General features: G+C 42.8%; 1 protein-coding gene across 4 annotated transcripts in view; it reads left to right on the top strand.

Moving 5' to 3' along the window:
* The first annotated feature begins 2,672 nt into the window (after positions 1–2,672).
* SORCS1 (sortilin related VPS10 domain containing receptor 1) overlaps positions 2,673–19,717 on the top strand; it is a 468,685-nt gene continuing 451,640 nt past the window's right edge. For 2 of the 4 annotated variants that reach the window (XM_010987109.3, XM_010987108.3), the window contains exon 1: positions 2,673–3,342. In XM_010987109.3, the coding sequence (XP_010985411.2) occupies positions 2,788–3,342 (555 nt within the window). In that variant the 5' untranslated portion in view covers positions 2,673–2,787. The remainder of the gene's footprint in view (positions 3,343–19,717) is intronic. The other 2 variants (XM_064488397.1, XM_010987107.3) reach the window with 1 other exon arrangement.

Raw genomic sequence — 19,717 nt, 5'->3', positions numbered from 1 at the left:
TAATAAAACCTTTGGGTGGTTGGCTTGCAAACACCTTGAAATAGCGTAGCCCACTTTCCCCCATGATTAGCCTATTTCTTGAAGTCCTCTGGAAAAGGACGACGGTTTAGGGAATTATTGGTACTTCCCATTTCTGCTTGTTGACAAAAGCCCATGGGGATCAGAGCCATAAGAAATAAAATTAATCTCTTAAAAAAAATTCTTAGAGCCCATTTCATCCACATGTGTAACCTTTTTCACAAATAGATAATTAAAATCAGGCATTCAAAAATTGCCTGCCCTCTCTGAATTCTCAGCAAATGGACTTCAAATGCTTTCACTTAGGGGGATTATTGTAATAGGTGTGTTTTAAAAGATGGGCATTGTAAACTCTTTAAGGGAGGAAATAGAAGTTCCACTTGTACCGATTCTTCAGGAAGAACTTCATGCTGAAACCAAAACAATCTAAATTTTGGTAGGCTAATAATAGACTAAAACCAGAAAATATGAATCTACTCATTTCTTTTCCATTTTGCTTTTTCAAGTCCTAGATTTGGATGGGCGTTTATCTGGTTTCTGGGTCTTTAATCTAATCTGGTTTTCCTCTCTTGGAGGAATTCTCATACACTCAGCTGGAGTAGAAAGGAGGTTAGCAGGGCATAGAAAGAAGGCATTAAGCAAACGATCTGCAAAGCTTTGAAAATCTTTCTGAAGAGAGGAAAACAGCTGTCCTGGGCTTTGACAAAGAGCACTTGCAATTAGGGAGGAAGGAGGCCCTCTGGGTCTCCTCTCCTTCATCTAGGAGCCACAATCTGCCGGTGTCCCTTTCTTAGGAGGATTTGGGCTTGGTAGTAAAGGAGCTTTTGGAAGAACAGTCTGTGTCTCCTTTAGTGACAAACAGGACACTCTTTTGTCCTTTTAAGTATTCAAATTTAATGACTGAGAAACCTGTCCTCGAGCATTTGCAAATTTCTTGGATTGGTCAAGAGAACAATACTGTCAATTAATTTTTGCAACACACCTCTGGATTGAAACAATATAAGAGAAATTCCTCCTGGACAGCATTAAAAGAGAGTATTATTAATTGAAGAATAATGATCACTCTGTTACTTTCAGTTGGTCTCATCAGACTCAGGATTCAGATTTTCCAGTGAGGTTACCTTTGCAAGTGTGGGAATGAATAATTGTGTAATTAGAAACTGGAAATTGGACCATTTTTGTTGTGGCATTCATTTATTCAATCAGTAAATATTCGTGGAATAATTTACTAGTTACCATGTGATAAGACAGTGTTATCAGGCTCGTGAAGACTACAAAGACATTTGAAAGTATTTCAACCCTTAGAAGCAAACTTCCTATATGAAAAAGGCTTGGATTTTGAGAAATTCTTTGTGATTTTCAAAGCCCATTCGCCTACTATAAATCTTCATCTGAACTTCTGAATAGTAGCAGGGGAGCTAGGCTGGGCAGACATTATAATCATACAATTATAGAACTTTAGAAGCAAAAGGGATTTTAAAGATCATCTAATACAACAACTTAGTTTGAGAGCTAGGAAGCTGAGAGATTGCTACTTGCCCGAGGTCCCACAGCAAACTAACGGCAGAGCATCCAGCATCCACTTCAAGTGTGCTATCAAGAATCTTAAGGCATGTGTTAGTAGCTCTAAGCTAGGCACTAATGCCATAGGGTAAATGGAGCACCATGCCTCCTTTCCTGTATGGGTTTGCACACAGATATATCATAGACTCACAATGAATACTGATTGAATTAACGACAGACAGATTTCCTACCGTGTAGGGCACTATTTCAAGTACTAAGGGTAAAATGGCACACAAGATGGACTGGTCACTTCTTCCAAGTTGCTCATAATGTGGTCTTCATGTCCTCAGTGAGTGTGCAGTCTCTTAGGGTAGCCAAGATATATGCCCACAAAATGCAGTAAGGTCGGGTTCAAATACAGTGAGTGCTTTAGGAGGTCAAGGAAGGAATCTACGTGTGATAATTGATGGAAAAATCCCCCAGACAAAACACACACACACACACACACACACACACACACACACACACACACACGATTATTTAATTGCATCATTCTGTGCTGATGCTGGGACACACAGGCTCTACTCAAGGTAAGGTCAAGATGCCAACTAACTGAGATTAACAAGGGAAAGAGGAGAAGCCCACTCATCCCTATTTTCTAAACTGAAAAAGACCAGGGAGGAAAACAAACAAAAGAAACAGCCACAGAGACTGACAGAAACAAAACAGGAATAGGAAGTCCCCAACACAGGGACCAGTCCGCGAGCTCCGGCTCGCCGCCCCCACAGGAGGGGCGCACGGACTCAGCGCGGAGCCCGGCGTTCGCGGGGGCGCAGAGCGCGCGGCGGCGAGGAGCGGGCGGCGGCGGCGCCGCGGGCGAGCCCAAGGGGAGGGTCGACGGCGCATCCAGTCCCCGCAGCCACCCGCGCGCAGCGCAGCTCGGGAGCGGGACGCGGCGCTTGGAGCCCCGGCAGCGCCCGCCCTCTCTCCGGCGTCGCCTGCCAGCGCGCCAGCGCCCGCTCCGCCCGTGACTTCAGTTCGGCTCCACCCCCGCGTGGCGGCGGCTCGCTCGGTCCGAACCCGCGCTCGGCACCAGCCCAGCCCGAGCCAGCGGCTGCCACCTGCCCCGCGCCGCCCGCCCCCACCACGACCCAACTTGGATGGAGTTGGGGTCTTAAGCGCCTGCCCCGCACAGCTGGCCAGCGGAGAGCCCCGCGCCGCCACCCACGGTCCGGGATTCCCTCTCCGCTCCTCTTTGCTCCCGCGATGGGAAAAGTTGGCGCCGGCGGCGGCTCCCCATCCGGGCTGAGCGCGCTCCTTGCCGGCGTGGGGCTCTTGATCCTCTGCGCCCCGGGCGCCTGCGGCGGCGACTCCTGCTGTCCCCCGCGGCACCCCAGCTCGGCCCCACACTGGGCTCCGACCCCAGGGAGACTTGCTCACCAGGGTTCGCGAGGTAGAGCTCCTGCCACGCCCCTGCCCCTGCTTGGACGCCCCCTGTTCGCAGTGGCCCCCGGAGACCGAGTGCTGTCCCTGGAGCGGATCCCGGGCACCGGGACGTTGGTGGAGGTTGCTCAGCGCTCTGGCCGGAGGAGACGGAGTGGAGATCAGGAGAAGGCAGAACGGGGAGGGGGCGCGAGTAGAAGCCCCCGGGGAGTGTTAAAGGACAGAGGGCAGCAGGAGCCTGGGACTCTGGAGCGGGACCCGGACAAAGCCACTCGCTTCCGGCTGGAGGAGCTGAGACTGACCAGCACCACGTTCGCTCTGACAGGCGACTCAGCGCATAACCAAGCCATGGTCCATTGGTCTGGCCACAACAGCAGCGTGAGTAGAATGGGACTGAGGGCAAAAGGGTGAAAGATGGAAGGGGTTAAAGGCCGCTATGTGATCTGATGGAGAATTAGGGGAAATGGGGTTTCTGGACTTGAAAGATGCTGCAAACTAAAGTCTTCCCTGTTCACCTCCCCCAGGAGTTAATATCAAGTCACCTACTAGGAGACCACCCCCATCCGTTTCCCACCAGCATCATCCGAGTCCTCTCCAAGCCTCTAAAAAAGCTTCATACAGGGCAGGCAGATCTCTCTTTCCGGTTTCTTCCGTCTTGTTGGTGTAGGGCAGAGCCGAAGAGGAGGAGGCAGGTGGAGGGGTTAAAGTATTATGAACGCGGAAGTGAAAGGGTTAAATTTCCAAGCAGGCTGGCATTCCCTCAAGTGACTTTCCCATTACTTGCTAGACTTGAGGATGAGTGCAAGTTAGATTTAAAAAAAAGTCTTTATTTGTAGGTTTTTAATTTTATTTTTATGCAGAGCTCCTAACCCCCTCTGCCCCACAAGGGAAGAGAAATTCAGTAGGTGATAAGATGCCCTTAATGTATTGTCTGTTTCTGGATGCAAGACCAAGTGGATGCAAGTTTCAGGATGGGAACTCTCCAGCACCTTCTCACAGCACCAGCCAGTGTGTTTTGAGAGCCAGGGCTTTCCAGCCTGTGAATGAGTGGTTGTTCTCTGGCTTGATCGGTCCCAGGAAGATCAGATATATCCCTGTGACAACAACTCCCTGTTCTCCCCCATTGCCTGACCTCCAGTGAAGAGCACAAATAAAGACTTAGCGCTCCCTTTATTAAGGGAAGAGAGGGATTGCTGGATTCCAGGAGGCTGACACTGGAGAGTGTGGGTGCAAGCCCATGAGCTGTAGCGAAGTCAGGGAAGGTTTTAGATTTTTGGAAAAGCTTGCATATCTGGTATTTGAAGTAGCTATTCCAGTTTAAACCGCACCTGAAAACTTCAAGGAGCTAAAATAGTAAAGAACAAGCTTTGATGGTAATAACTACAGATGATTTTAAAGTATGGAAACTTCTCCAGGCTGCCATCAACTAGACAAGAACGTAAAAACCAAGGATGGGTAAAAATGAAAAAGAAAAAAGTCAAAGTTTCAGCGTCTGTCAGGTTATGGAGATTGTAGTATTTGTACTATGCACTGTCTGTGCAGCCTGGTACATTTCAGAATGTTTTCAGTTGTGATATAATTGCCAGAAACCTTCCCAGGGAACTGCCACTATAATGAATTGTGCTGTCAGCTTTTTAATGGAAGTTGTGAACATTTTCAAATAAGAGTCTGTCATTATGGATTCCTTGGGTACACAGGTATAAGTTGTATTAAGGCAAATCATGATAAATAGTATTTTGTATCATGTCTCTGCCCTGAGAGCGTCAGCAGGGTTTTCCCTGCAATTTTGCCTTCATGACCAAGGCTATGGTTTTATGTGGTTCTCAGGATTGGTTTAATCAAATAATTGAAGCCAAGATACTTTTCATTCATGTTCTAGAGACCCTTGCCTTCATTCCTGACCTTAACCATCATATCTTTCATATCATAACCATGAAAATTAATCCCCCAATTTGAACTTGAATCTTTTTAAACTGATGACATAACTTTCGCACTGCTTTAAGTGATTAACTCCAAGCTTCTAGCTTTGAGGGGAGATTTTAGACACATCAAACATATTAGATCTTGTATCAAGAAGTAAAGGACTTTGGACTCAAAATATTTCTGGCTTTTAATGTAATTCAAGCTGTGAAATATCACTTACCCATTAGACCTCTACTTTAGTTCATCTCTTGAAAGATCTTGGAAAGAGCAAGAAAAGGAGAGTACATCTTTGGCAAATTTTAAACTCAATTTAAGAAATGATACCAAGCCCTGCCAGCCTTTTTTTTTTTTTTTCCCCATTGGTGCTTATAAGCCCAGTTAGGCTTATTAGGGTCAGGTCTTGGACGGGTGACATGCAAGGAATTCTGAGATAATGTAGGCATTAGTCAAGGTGTTAAAGATCAGAGTACTCAACTCATGTAAACTAGTGAGATTTCTATCCCATTAAGTCTCTCATTCTATAAGGATCCTCCCCACCCGGCACCCCTGCCCACTTACACACAAATTGTTTTTTTTTTCTGTGTATATGTACAGGTAGTAGAGGAAGAGAAATCATCTTTTATCAAGATCCTCCAAAACAAAGCTGTCCCAGATTCATAGTAGAGAGAAACTTTAAAATATTTTTTGAAAGGAAGGAAGGCAGAAAGAAACTTTTCCAGGCAACTCTGTGATGTGAAAAGCAGAGTGGAGACCTAAGTTCTAGTTCTGCTTATTTGTGGTTTGATCTTGGCAAGCTGATTGCACTCTGAGTGTGAATTTCTTCATCTCTAAAAGGGGCGGGGGCAATGCCTGTCAGGTTCATTACCGAGAATTACATGATGGAATATACATAAGAGGGAATCATGACTGTAAAGTACTGTACACCTCTTTGTAACTCTCAGAGTACACTTTCCTTTCCTCCAGAGCAAGAAATCCACTAACCTAACCCTGAGGACAGCATTGGGTGGGGGGCTCTCATTTTCTTCACATTTAGATGCTGTCTCCTATAAATCCATCCCCAAAACATTCAGGGCCACTGTCTCTACACATCCTCTGAACCTGTCTCACCTTTAGCTAAAAGCCTTTGCTAAGTAGGGCTTCTGATTCCAATAACACCTGCATTAAAGGTGTAAATGTATGGTAATTACAGGCTGCCTGTCAAACTGGTGAAGAATTCTGTATCTTTCTCTCATCTCCTTTCCCTTCTCCTTCCTGCCCCCTCCACTGTTGGACTTGTGCAGTTGTGTAAAAGATATGACTGTTTTGCCTCATCTGTGGGTGTGATGTGATTCCTCTATACTGCAGTCTAGCCTGATGGAAACTGTCACTAGAGTTGGTGGAACACCTGGGGGATCTTTTGGCATGAAAGGTTCTGGGTATGAATCATTTGTCATGAGCTTGGTGTCGTAAGCAAGAACATATTGTTCCTACCCTACTCATCCAAGGCATGCTGTGCCCTGATCTAAATTTATAGAGTAATTCTTAGTTCATTGAAATATATATTTGCCTATATGTATGTATGATGGGACACGTGTTTATTCCTTATTTCCAAGAAATTTCAAAATGCTACATTCAATAATCCGTTATAGTATCCCTGTAAGGTAATAGGCTGGAGTCAATTTGAATATGCCATTCACCGTCTTGTCTCTTTCTTACTAGAAATAGTGTTATAAGATTTGTAAACAGAGGCTTTTACTTGACTTATTTTGCTATTAGGATATTTTTAATACTGCATTTATCCCAGAGAATGATGATCTGGTTGGATGTCATGAACTTCTTTGCCTTTTGTTGTTCTGAGACTTGACATTGAACTATCCATTCTTATTTGAATAAACTGAGTCCCAGCTTGAGTCAGGTTTTGGGGTAGATGCATCACATTCATCATCTCAGTTAATTTTCATAAAAATGTTGCAAGTAAATGTTATTATTCCCATTACATAAAAGAAGAAACTGAAGCTCCAGAAAGCTCCATGACTTACTAAGAGGATGCATCAGTTCAGCAGCAAAGTGGGGACTGGCACCCACGGTGATGTAACTTCAAAGCCCTGCAGAATGTTTCATTTTGTAGACGTTAAGGTAGGACAGGAGAAACTCGGACCTTTTGAATCTGTATTTTAAGTCATCCTGTCTTGGGTGGATTTCAGATGATGGTGGAGGAGGACAGAGTCTTAGCTGGAAGCTCCATTCTCTTTGTAGAAAAGCAAGGACTAGAACATGTGCTTGTCACATTGCACTCCTTACCTTAAAGTAGTGATTTGGCTGTTCTCTTCTCCGCCCACCTCTTCATCTTTAGTGAGACGTGGAATCCGCACCTGGTGATTCATTGAGCACGAGGTAATGTGCCATCATTCAGCTTTCAGGTCTGATGTTCTTCAGGAAGAGATCCCTTTTCTAAGTCAATCACAAATCTGATTTCATAGAGAGATTGCCTCTGAATGCTTGATTCGGCTATACATTGTGACATAAGATTTTTTTTTCCTTTTTTTCTCAAGTAAAATGATAAAGGATTGTAGATTTCTCTAGCAAGCCCACATAGTTCCTTCTCTGATCAGGGATTTATGCTGTTAATGAATGTTAATGTGGTGTGACATGGAAGACGGTGGGTTTGGAAGCAGATCTGAATTTGAACGTTGGCTCTCCTGCTTACAAGCACTTTGCTTTGAGCAAGACACTTAAATTCTTTGAGCTTCAGCTTTCTGAACTGAAATTTGGGGATGGTATGTCTTTTTCTGGCTTTTTCCTAAAGATTTGATGTCACATATACAAAGTGATTGGTACATAGTAAGTGCTCAATAAATGCTACTTCTAATTTTTGTAGGAAATGATTCTCTACTGGTATTAAGAAGCCTGGGTTATAGTCCTGACTGTACACAAAAATTAGATGCATAGTGATAGTCTGTTAAAACGTTGTGGCCCCAATTTTATCCTCTGTAAAATGATGTGAATACAGTAAAGCACCACTGAAATCCATTACAGGTTGAAATTAACTTAATAGTTTTTTCGACTAACAGGTATCATGCAACTACTCCATCTGAATAAAGTGCACTGGGATTGGTTGGGATGCAAAAATGACAAAAGATCCTATACCCTTGACCTATAAGTAAGCAAGCCTTTCATTTCACAAGATTCTTCCTCTTTCTACAGTTTATATGCACATCTATTAATAGGAAATCAAGACATCTGAGACCCAAGCAGGCATTCATTTCAATATGGATTTGCAGCAAGATGTAGCTTACTAGGTTTATTGTATCATACCTTCATGTTAAGGCACTTGGTATCTTTGGACAAAATAACTGCTTAATGTGAAATTGGAAAGTAAAAATCTCTTAAGACACTTTAGTGGGATTTTCTAGAGTAAATTGACATGAGTGTTCTCTCTGGGAACTATATCCACATCTCTTTAAAGAGGGACCCCGGAAACTCATAAACTAGGATACCGAAGCTGATGCAATTATCTGATTTATTCAAGATCATAATTAATGCTCACATTTAGGGAGACATTGTCATATGGCAGCATTATGCTAAGAAGCTTCACAAATGATCATACTTTTAATCCCACAAATATGTATTGAGTCCTAATATTTGTCAGGCACTGATAATAGGAACACATGTCTAGTGATGCACAAAGATGAAAAGAAATGAAAAGAAAAGAAATGTCCTTAAAGAGCTTTAAATCTTCTTCCCAAAGAATGTTCTGAAGAGGTAGCAGAAGCTGTGTCCTTGGAGGGGATAATGTGCTGTAGGGAGTTCAGAGGAGGGATGGGCGGCTTCTAGTTGGGGTGGTCTTCAAACTTGATTGCAAAACAAGTGCTTCAATTGAATCTTGAAATGTAGAGAAAATTTTAATTAAGAGATGGAGATTTTTATAAGGATATTTTGAGCTGAGTGGATGATTGAGTAAAGGTCGATGGGAGAGATGTAAAAAGTCCTATCTGTATCGAGGAAATTATCCTCTGTTAAATGGAAACCATGTTTAACTAAAGTTTCAAACTTAGAAATAGTTTTTAAAATATGATTTAAGCACAAAAATATAGACACCCATCTCCTAGTGAATTTGGCTATATTCCAAGCCCCCAAAAGACAGGAAAAGCCTGTACAATCAGGTCACTTGAAAACATAGCTGCCCTTATTTGCACATTAAGTCTCAGCTGGAGTCATCACTGTTTCATTCTTACCTTGACATTTTTCACACGCAGTTTTCACAAAAGGGCTTTCTTTTGTTTAAGATCTTGGTCGGAAACATCACAGGCCAGGCTACAAGAAGGGTAAATTAATTTGGCTCCCTGACGGCTTTTGTTGACTCAATGTATGTAAAATTTTTGTCCTGTCTTTGTGTATGTCTCAATTACTGCCCTATTTCTCTGCTAGAAAGGGTGGTGAGTGCGTCTGTTGTGTCCTAGAAAGGAAAGTAGCCAAACAGTGTTGCTTCAGTGGCCAAACGGGATGGCAGAGAAGAGGCGTGCTCCGTATGAGGAGGCTGGGCTCCACGTGGGCGCAGAAATTACTCTTGAGGGATGCGCCCTCTGCTCCGATGGGATGGGTGGAATAGTCAAGTGTTTGTCAAGAAACAAAGCTAGAATCTTACTGTGCATGGTTTATAAGGAAAAAAAGAGCCTATTCTAAAGTGTAGGTGGGGGGAAAAAAGGACGTGAATGCTCTGTAGGAAGTGCTACGTGAAATTTTACACATGTATGAAAGATATTGTGTCTATTTCTATAGCGCTCCTGAATGTTGTTATACCACTGTGGATCAGTTATAGCCTGTTTCCTTTGTAGAGTGCTTCGGTTTTCAAAGATTGGAACATTGCTTCAGTTTTATTCTCAGCACAATCCCCTGAGATGGGAAAGACAAATACCATCAGCATTTCTCAAATAGGGAAAGCAAGGCATTGGTATTTAGCAGGTCAGCGAGTGGAAGAAAAGGGTCAGAAACATTCTGTCACACTGCACGACTGATTCTTGGTTTGGAGCACTGCTGGCTTCCACGGCCAGGAGTTGGAACACAGCTGCACCCCAGCCTCCTGGTTCGCCTGGAGCCTCTGTACCTGGGTCCATAATGTGTGCCATCGTGGGACGAAGCATGCGTATCAGCCATGGGGCTCCCGAGTTCTAGGCTGAGGTATTCAAGCTATTTGTCCTGGGCCTCAGAGCAAGTGGCCCGCTCAAAAGTCATGCTGTTGGCATTGTTTAAACCTTTAAAAAGGGACCTTCAAGAGAGATGATGGGACTTTTTGTAAGTGAGTCTCTGGCAACGACCCGTCCTCCATGTGTGTTCCGCTACTGATGGCCTTCAGAGATGAGGTTACTTATGACTGGGCTTCTTGCAGCAGAAGGTTGGGGAGATGAGGGGTTTAGCCACCTCCTCCCCTCTTTCACTGTCTTATGCCTATGAAATCTAGTGTAAAATAATATTAAGTTGGCCTCAGTCAAAGGAATCTGAGCTTCAACTTTGAGGAGCAGCAGTAGTCAAACAGCAGGGGTGGCTTGTTGATTCTAAAGGATTTTATTTGCTCGAGGAGGATTATAATTGAGTTACCAGCTATTGCCTTTTCTGCTCCTTCCAACTTTTGGTGTGGGGAAAGGTGTGGGGTGGGGGAAGGGAACAAAGGAGAGTTTGCTGAACATTAGGGATATCTCTGCAGCCAGATAAGATAAATCGATTATAACAGAAATCACTCTTAACAGCAATAGCTTAAATAACCACCAATTTAGTGAACAGCTTCCATGGAAGTATGTTATAGGGCATCAGCACATTATTTCACTTCCTATTCACAGCACCCTTACGAACTAGCTATCATTATCCTCGTTCTAAAGCTGAGGGAGTCCAGGCTTAAAGAACCTGCCCCAGGTCACCCAGCTTGAAGGTGGTGGCAGAGCTGGAATTTGATTTTTACCCCTTCAGGCTCCAGAGCTTTTTCTGTTTGATCGTGTTGCCCCTTCGTAAGGGTTTATCTCTGAGTTGCTTTGGGGAGAATGGCATAAATCAGTGTGGATGGGCAGTAGGAGAACTCTAGACAGGAGCACCCTCATCTCAGGTAGCTTCCTTTGACGGGTCACCCCATTTCAGGCCCCTGACCTAATACACTTTACTTGGTAATAAACTGCTCGGTGATGGAGCTTGATCAAAGCCCTAACCTCCATCCATCCTCGTCCCCAGGAATGGCTCATCTGGGGTTATTAATACATGTCCTCTTATTATCCCGGGAGGATGTGTGGGGTGTGCTGTTTGGTTTCTCCCTGCTGGCTAATGACCCTAGAGTGACAGTGTGGACAACTTGTACACTCTTTAAAGATGGTGCTAATAAAAATAATGTCATCAGACAACCAGCTAATTATGTTGTGCCCTGAAGCCAGTGATGCCTCTAGTCGCCTTCCCCTAACCAGAATCGCAGGGGCTACTGAGACACAACATTGTGGGCCAGTGATCCTTCCGCTCCAGGGCCTATGGTGGAGGTTAAATGAAAAAGGTCTTCCCCTATGTCAGCATTTCCCAAGATACACTCTTGATTAGAACCATTAAAAGGGATAAAAGGCTATTTTAGGCATGGTTGTCACCCTGCTTAGAGGCCTATCTGCAGCCCTGTTTCCCCTGTTTGCCAAATTGATGGGAGAGTTCTTAGCTGAGCAGCCATGGGCTTGCTCCTTGGCCACCTAGGGCAGTGTTTCCCAGAGAGTTTGTCTTCATGGGACCAACTTTTGAATCTGCTGATGGGGACTGGAAATCTCTATGTTTTACAAACTCCCTTAGAAACTCTAAAGTTTAAAAATAATTTCCCTAAAATTTATGTGTGAGTTTTGGGGGTCCATGAGCCCCTTCCATTGTCCGCACAATCTTCTATCAGTGTGCTCTATTTTACCCTGGAGAGCTGAAGCTCAAAGGTTTCATCAGCTTCTCAATGAAAACTGTGACCACAATGCTGAAGACCTGGCGGAAGGTTCTATAAGGCAAGGAGAGATGATTACACGGCACAGCACAGGTGCCCTAGGCAGAGTAAGATGGTGCCTTTCTGCCTGAGGGTGATGTTTCTATTGTTTCTATCACTGATTATATTCTAGGCAGTTACCTTTCCAGGATGTCCCTTTGGCCATGGGCAAAACAAGTGGCTAAAAGAGTACATTATTTTAAATATAACATGATGTTTAATGATTTGTTTGAATTCCCACTCCACTACCTACTAAATATGTGAATTTGGGCAGTTAACTTTATAACTCTGTGCCTTAGTTTCCTCATCTGTTAAACGGAAATAATAATGATGTAATTTCTATATGGTTTCTTGATGCTTAAAGGAGACAATAGCTATAAAAAAAAGCCTAAAGTGGTATCTATAATAAGCAATCTATAAAGTTTAGCTGTTATCATTTTGGTCAATATTTTGTTAACATTAATACTGGCGCGGATAATACGTGAGCACCACGTACTAAAGGACCTTCGCAATGTGTTGCTTATTGCTTCTGTTTCTGCGTTTATGCTGTTTCATCCTGGTTCCACTTTCTTATAATGAGGTCGGGGCTTTCTTTTGCTCTGGAAAGAGTATCCCTTCCCACATCTCTTGCTGTTTGCACACTATAGTTGTAATAGGGTTCTGGACTGAATTTCCAGAATTGTGTGGGTGGGGGAGTGGTGGTTTCTAGACCAACAAGCAGTTCTGACACCAGCTTGGTGAGTACAACTCAACTCAATTCTGACACTGCCCACCCAGAGGGAGCAGCAGCTTTCACAGGTTAAGGGCTCAGTCCCACACCACTGCCCCCTCCCTCACCTCCCACTTCCTAGACCAGCCTCAAGTCCAGGTTACCACCTGTGCTTCTGACCCCCAGGCTGTACAGATTGGAGGTTTCAATGACTCTCTCCTTGGGTTTGATTGATTTGCTAGAGTGGCTCACAGAACTCAGAGAAATGTTTTACTTACTAGATTACCAGTTTATTATAAAAGGATATAACTCAGGGACAGCAGATGGAAGAGATGCTTAGGGCGAGGGATGGGGAAAGGGCACGGAGCTTCTCTGCGTTGTCTAAGCCTGCCTCTCTCCCTGAATCTCCATGTGTTCACCAGCCCCGAAGCTCTAAGAATCCTGTCTTTTTGGGGTTTTATGGAGGTTTCATTACATAAACAGGATTGATTAAATTGGTGGCCATTTGTTCAACCTCCACCCCTTCTCCCCTCCCCAGAAGTCAGGAGTTGGGGGTGGGACTGAAAGTTTCAGCTCTCTAATCACATGTTCTTTTTTTTTGGCAACTGGCCTACATCCTTAGTTGTAGTCCAAAGTCACCTCATTAACATCGCATCACAGGAAATTCCAGGGGTTTTAGGAGCTCAGTGCCAGAAGTGGAATTAAGAGCAAATGTATTATTTCTTATTATAAGTCACAATATCACAACTAGCTTACTAAATAATCACTGTTTTATTAGCTATTTTGGTAGGGAAAACTGGCTTTCACATAGAAGAAACAACCCATGACCTTCCATGTGAGTGTTGTAGAATATTCAGCCATTACAAGATTGCTCATGTAAATATATGTATATTATATAAATGGGAAACGTCCCACAAAATACCAGAGAGGGGAAATAAAATAAGGCATGAATAAATAATAAAATAAAAAATAGTAAAGATGTAAGCCCCATGAAGTAAAGATTTCTCCCTTTTTTTTTTTTCGACTGTTTTTCCCCATGTATATCCCAAGTCCTTAGAAATATACCTGGACTTAGAAGTGGCTGAATACTTTAAAAAATTTATTATATATTATAAAACCTAATTTTTGTAAAAAAAAATCATAGAGGAAGGGTATGATTCAAAATATTTGCTTGTGATTATGATGAACGTCAGGATTGTGGGTGGTGTTTTTTTGTTTGTCCGTAGTTTTGGTGGTGGTGTTTCTCCATAAACATGCACTGTTCGAGTTATTTTTTAAAAGTTATTTGAAAAATGGGGAAAAAGAAAAAAAGAAACAAACAAAACAAGAGAGAGCAAGCAAGTTTGTGAACTTGGCCTCATTAAAACTGAATTCCAGGCAACTGAACTAGACAAAGAGCCCACGTTCAAGTTGCCTGATTCGCTTTCAGTCACTATTGTTGGGAAAGAGCCGGTGACCAGGGATTTTGCAAAAAGGCAAGATCACTGGGCGTCTCTCTTCCGGGTGTGCAGCAGCAGGGGCTTCCAGGCCTTTTGTTTATCGTCCTCTCTGTTGATTCCAGAAAAACAGAGAGAGATCTGGAGGTAATTTCAACAACTACATCTCCTGGAAATTCTAGTTGCCTCCAGTCCGCAATAAAGAAGCATGCATTTCAGTTTACATCTCAGTCTCTTTCTTGATCTTGGGGGCTCCATCTCTGCATCGTGTATGTGTCTACAAGTGCATATGTCATAGATGTGGGCATCCTGTGCATCTCTCTGTACATTCAAAGCAGCTTACACACTGAGGTACAACATTGATGTCTCCGCTCTTAAAAGTGAAATACAATACTAGATATTGTCGTGAGGCCATGGTAAGGATGTTTACCGACTGTGAGAGCTGAATGGAAAAAGTTCTCCAGAACAAGGAGAGAGAAAAAGAAACCCAGAGGAAGAGACAGACCATGGAAGCAGAGAGGTGGAAAAATGAGAAGAGAAGAGGAAGAGAGAGAGGATGAGATCATGCCAGAGGAAGAGAGAGACAGAGCAAGACAGAGACAGAAGAGGTAGACGGAGAGAGAGGAGGGTAAAGACAAGGGACAAAGATCCAGTGACACCGTGGACTGAGAAGAGCAGAGAGACGAAGAAAAACAGCGTTGTACCAAAGGCATGGAGACGGAGTGAATCACAGAAAGAGAGTGAGAGGTGAAAACAAGTGAGGAAAGTGTCAGTGAGTGGAGAGAACTGGTTACCAACTCATAAATAGTGCCGAGTAGAACCAAGTCCTAGTCTGACTGTGCTCTTTCTGCTGTAGTGACTGCACATCTCTGGCCTTTGGCTCTGGGGGGTGTCACACCCAGCCAGTTCCTGTCGCCAGCAGAGGCAGCCGGATCTTGCACGTGGGGCATCTCTGAGAGCCCTGTGTGCTGGTTAGCTGGATGTGGGATGGGACAGGTGCATGTGGTGCTTATGCATTTTAAAGAATCTCTTAAATTCCATTGGGAAATGGGCCTGTTGGTCTGGATGGTGGAAAGGCAACTTTTAACCTTTCCTTTTAGGCTAGTCTGCACTGTTTTGAATTTTTAACATGGGCGTGCATTTCTTTAATAATAAAAATACTAAAGCGTGTTTTAAGTGGCTGTTGTGTCAGCACTGTGCTGAGTGCAGAGAATACAAAGATGAATAAGACCTGATCTTTACCCTGGAGGGGGCATATTCTGGTGGAAACAGACAGGCATGTAAACAGATAAATAGCAATTTGGGTGGTAAGTGTATATTCGCTGTAATAGAGTTTTGTGCAAAGTGCTAGGGGAGCAAAGACGAGTGGGGGCCAACTAATTATTTTTTTCTGAAATTGAGAGGCAAGGCTTTAAAAGGAAGTGACATTTAAGCCAGGTCTTTATACAAGATGCTGTCTGTTTTGCAGACAGAATCGGGCTGAGCAGGAGAAAGGGCCACTCCTGCTCGTTTTAAACTCCCCAAATCTTGGGTCAACAAGCTGTGACTAGGATGCTGCTCTCTTCCTTCATCACCTCAGTGCCCAAGATATTTGCAGCCAAGGCTCCCAGTGTGTTTAAATAACAGATTAGACTCCCCAGTTTAAAACGTCCTGCTAAGTACCGGACCTCAAACTGACCAAAGGAATCTGATTTTTCCAAAGGGAAAAATTGTTCCCTGGAATCTTTACACGCCCAGTTGTGCTTGGGCAGGCACACACATTTGGGGATTGGAGAGATGCACGAACAATTTGAAAGTATTGCTTTCTTCTCTGTTCACAGTAGAGTTTGATTAAGCAATCATGGGATTTTTCCCTAGGTTATTCTACATGTTTTAAAGAGTTAAAAGTGGGTGTTTATTGTCATTTTCTTGATCATGTATCCTTAATCAATATGGGGAACTGGGTGCATTAGGATGAGTTGGATGGGCACCACTTAGGATTGCAGGATGATTATTCAAGGCAGCAAGAGAATGCAGTAGAGTATTCCACATCAGTGTTACCCGGACCTAAGTGGTTATGCCTTGCAAATAGGAGACAGAACATATTTTATATGTTTGATACAGAGAACTTTCCCAAAGAATAAATGTGACTTTTAATTAGTTGTCCCCTTCTCCTCCTTCTTTTCTACAGAGAAGAAAAAAGAGAAAAAAGAATGGAAGAGGGAAGTCAGTGAGAAAAGGCATGGCCAGGGATAGAGAGAGCATGCGTTCTTAGGACCAGCTCACCAACTCATGAGTTGAAGAGACACTTCCAGGGCCTTTGAGATCAGCCCTTTCCACACGCATAACTTTCAAACAGACTGAGGTTTTAGAGGATTTTACGAGATCCAGATCTGGCTTTGGGGTATTGTGATTTAGGCTAGCATTTTGTGCTATAGCAGTAGATTAAATAACTCAGGAATTTTATCATTTTGAGACAGAAATGACTTGAGAATGACCTTTTCAGCTGGTAATAAATAAGTCCTTAGATATATAAATGACTATCTCCAAAGCTTAGGATGATGTCTACTATGGTCTGAATATTTGTGTCCTTTTCATAATTCATATGTTGAACCCTAACCCCAAGCTGACGGTATTAGGAGGTAAAGCCTTTAGGAGGTAATTAGATCATGAGGATGAAACCCTTACGAATGAGGTTAGTGCCCTATAAAAGCGACCTTGGAACTCCCTTGTCCTTCCTGTTGTTCAGTACAGCAAGAAAGCATCATCTATGAACCAGGAAGTGGACCCTCACCAGATACTGGATCTTATGACCTTTTGAGCTTAAGCTTCTTAGACTATGGGACTGTGAGAAAGAGATGTCTGTTGTTCATAAACCACCTGGTCTATGGTATTTTCTTACAGTAGCCTGAATGGACTAAGACAAGATCTCTTCCAGTCACCTGTGTAAGTTTAATGTCCTGTGTGAGACTCTTCCCAATATTTATTTAACTTAAAGTCTTAGGGAAAGGAGAAGGGAAAAAGTTATATTTGCCTTAAAAGCTCACCAACTTTAGAAATACCTGAGTACCTCTCAACCTAAATGTAGATCTTGAAAATATCTGTAAACAAGCAACCGTGGCATTTCCTATTAGAGGTGTAGAAATTAATTTGTCTTTCTTCTGCAGGTGGTATTTGAGGTAGTTTATTTAAGGCAAGGGCTGGCAGACTAGGCCCCTGGGCCAAATCTGTCCTACCACCTGTTTTTCTATGACCCACAAGCTAAGAATGGTTTTTACATTTTTAAATGACTGAGAAACATAAAAAGAAGAATAATACTCTGTGACATATGAAAATTACCTGATATAAAGTTTTATTGGAACACAGTCATTTATTATCCATGGCCACATTCATGCCAAACTGATAAGTTTGAGTAGTTGTGACAGAAATGGTATAACTCATAAAGTCCCAAATATTTATCCTCCAGTCTTTTACGGGAAAGGTTTGCCCCCCCCCCCCCCCCGATTTGGGGACTGGAGAGATTGTAAGCAGGGAGACACAATGAAGATACTGCAGTTGTCATCTGCATGCTGACTTGAGGGTGGTCCTTTGACCTTTATTTTCTTGCCTCAAAGGCATACATACACTGAGCCATTGCACACGCCCAGTCACAATGTGGCCCTTTCATTCTCTGTTCCTGGCCCTTTGATGTATCCAGTGCTTCCAAAAAGAAGAGATATCTGACTATTATGAGAAAAGATCTTATCTTATGTGCCAGGTCACTGTCTTTAGACCCCTATCCAAGCTCTGAACAGCATCTGGTTTGTATTACAATTAATGGTGAGCTCATTGAAGGCCAGGCTCCATTGCATTCTTTTTTTTTTTTAATTGAAGTCTAGTCAGTTTACAATGTTGTGTTAATTTCTAGTTGACAGCATGGTGATTCAGTTATACATATATATATTCCTTTTCATATTTTTTTCATTGTAAGTTATTATAAGGTATTGAATATAGTTCCCTGAGCTATACTTTTGTTTTATGTAGTTAGTATCTGCAAATCCCAAACTACCAATTTAGCCCTCCCCCTCAGACCCCCAATAACCTTAAATTTGTTTTCTATGTCTGTGAGTCTGTTTCTGTTTTGTAAATAAGTTGATTTGTCTCTTTTTTTAGATTCCACATATAAGTGATATCATATGGTATTTTTCTTTCTCTTCTGGCTTTCTTCACTTAGTATGACAATCTTTAGGTCCATCCATGTTGCTACGCATTTCATTTTTATATACCAATATTTGGCACATAGAGGGTGCTTAATAAGCATACTAGAAAATAAGAACACTAAAGCAGTATAGGATCATGCTATTGGCCTTTCTTAGTAGGGAAGATAGGTGGTCAGCATTTAGACACCATAATGATGGGCTCCCTGGATTTTTTCACTGCCCTGATTCCTGAAGTATGAACTACGTAGATTACCTCATCCAAATAGTTCTAATAGAATGACCTCAAAGGATAGAAAGAGAGAGAGATGCCTAGAGAGAGGAGAGAGGTAGAGTCACAGCTTTCTCATAGAACAAGAATAGGGGTACTTCATGAAGTCTGATGCTTCAGCAGCTGGGATGAGCTGGTGGTTGGTAGGGGCTGGCATTGCCTCAGTCCTGAGGGAGAAAATACTTTCATGCTCCTCATTGAAGGAGCCGGATTGAGGACCAGCCCCCACAATACAAAAGTCTCAGCAGGGCCAGCACATTTGAGAAAGGATGAGGACCTACTGCACTGTGAAAGATAAAATTGCCTTTGTGGTAATGGGCTGAACTGAGAGCATGGTGACAATGAGAAAAGAATTATGGGTTAAAACTGCGTGTTCTTTCAGGCACATTTACCTGAAAGGGATAATTTGAGAGTTGCTGGCTTTTCCAAGTGAGTTTGGAAGTAGTAGGATTTTAATTAAAGGTGGGTGAGGACTGCTGTTTATTGAGGGGTCAGGAGATAGTTAAATGGTTATAACTAGATCCTACTGGGTGTTTACAATGTGCAGGCACTATTCCCAGTAATACATACATCGACAGCAATAGGAAGTAGGTATTGTCATTATCCCCATTTTGGAAAAAAGGAACTGAAAAATGGGAGGTTGAATATCACAGTGAGAGCAGAATATAGAACTGGGATTTAAATCCAGACAGTTGCAATCTAAAAACTCTCAGCTCTTGGACATTATATTCTACTGCATTTAGAACACTGTGGCATTTCGTCTTCAAGTTCAGGTTTTTCATGTATTCAGCCATTAGTCATTGAGGGCCTAATATGTGCCAAACATATACTAGGCACTGGGATGTCTTCATGATCAAACTCAGAAATAGTCCATGAGCTTAGAGCTTGGCGGTCCATCCACTGACTCTCTGTAGGACTGGAGAGGTTATGATCCAGGACTCCTTTTGAGAGGTAGACTTTTTAGAACTCCTAAAGCATACTCATTCCTTAGGGGTTAATTGAAAAATGGAGGGAAGACATTTTTTTAAATAAGATGAACATTGTTATTTAAAGGTAGCGTGCTGGTTGTCATTGTTAAAATAATGCAAATGTGTATTCACAGAAATCTATATCTAAAGAGATATAAGCACTTAAGGTTCTCTTTATCATGGACATTGACCAATGAGTGCTTGTGTGTGTGGGTGTATGTGAAGGACACATATATATATTTGCACACACATCTCTGTTTCTGCTTCTATATCTATATCATCAGGAATACTTTACCTGTAGCTGGATGGT

Source organism: Camelus dromedarius, chromosome 8 (genome assembly GCF_036321535.1).
Source record: "Camelus dromedarius isolate mCamDro1 chromosome 8, mCamDro1.pat, whole genome shotgun sequence".
In the NCBI taxonomy this organism is placed as follows: Eukaryota; Metazoa; Chordata; class Mammalia; order Artiodactyla; family Camelidae; genus Camelus; species Camelus dromedarius.
This window is presented reverse-complemented; position numbering and strand designations above follow the sequence as displayed.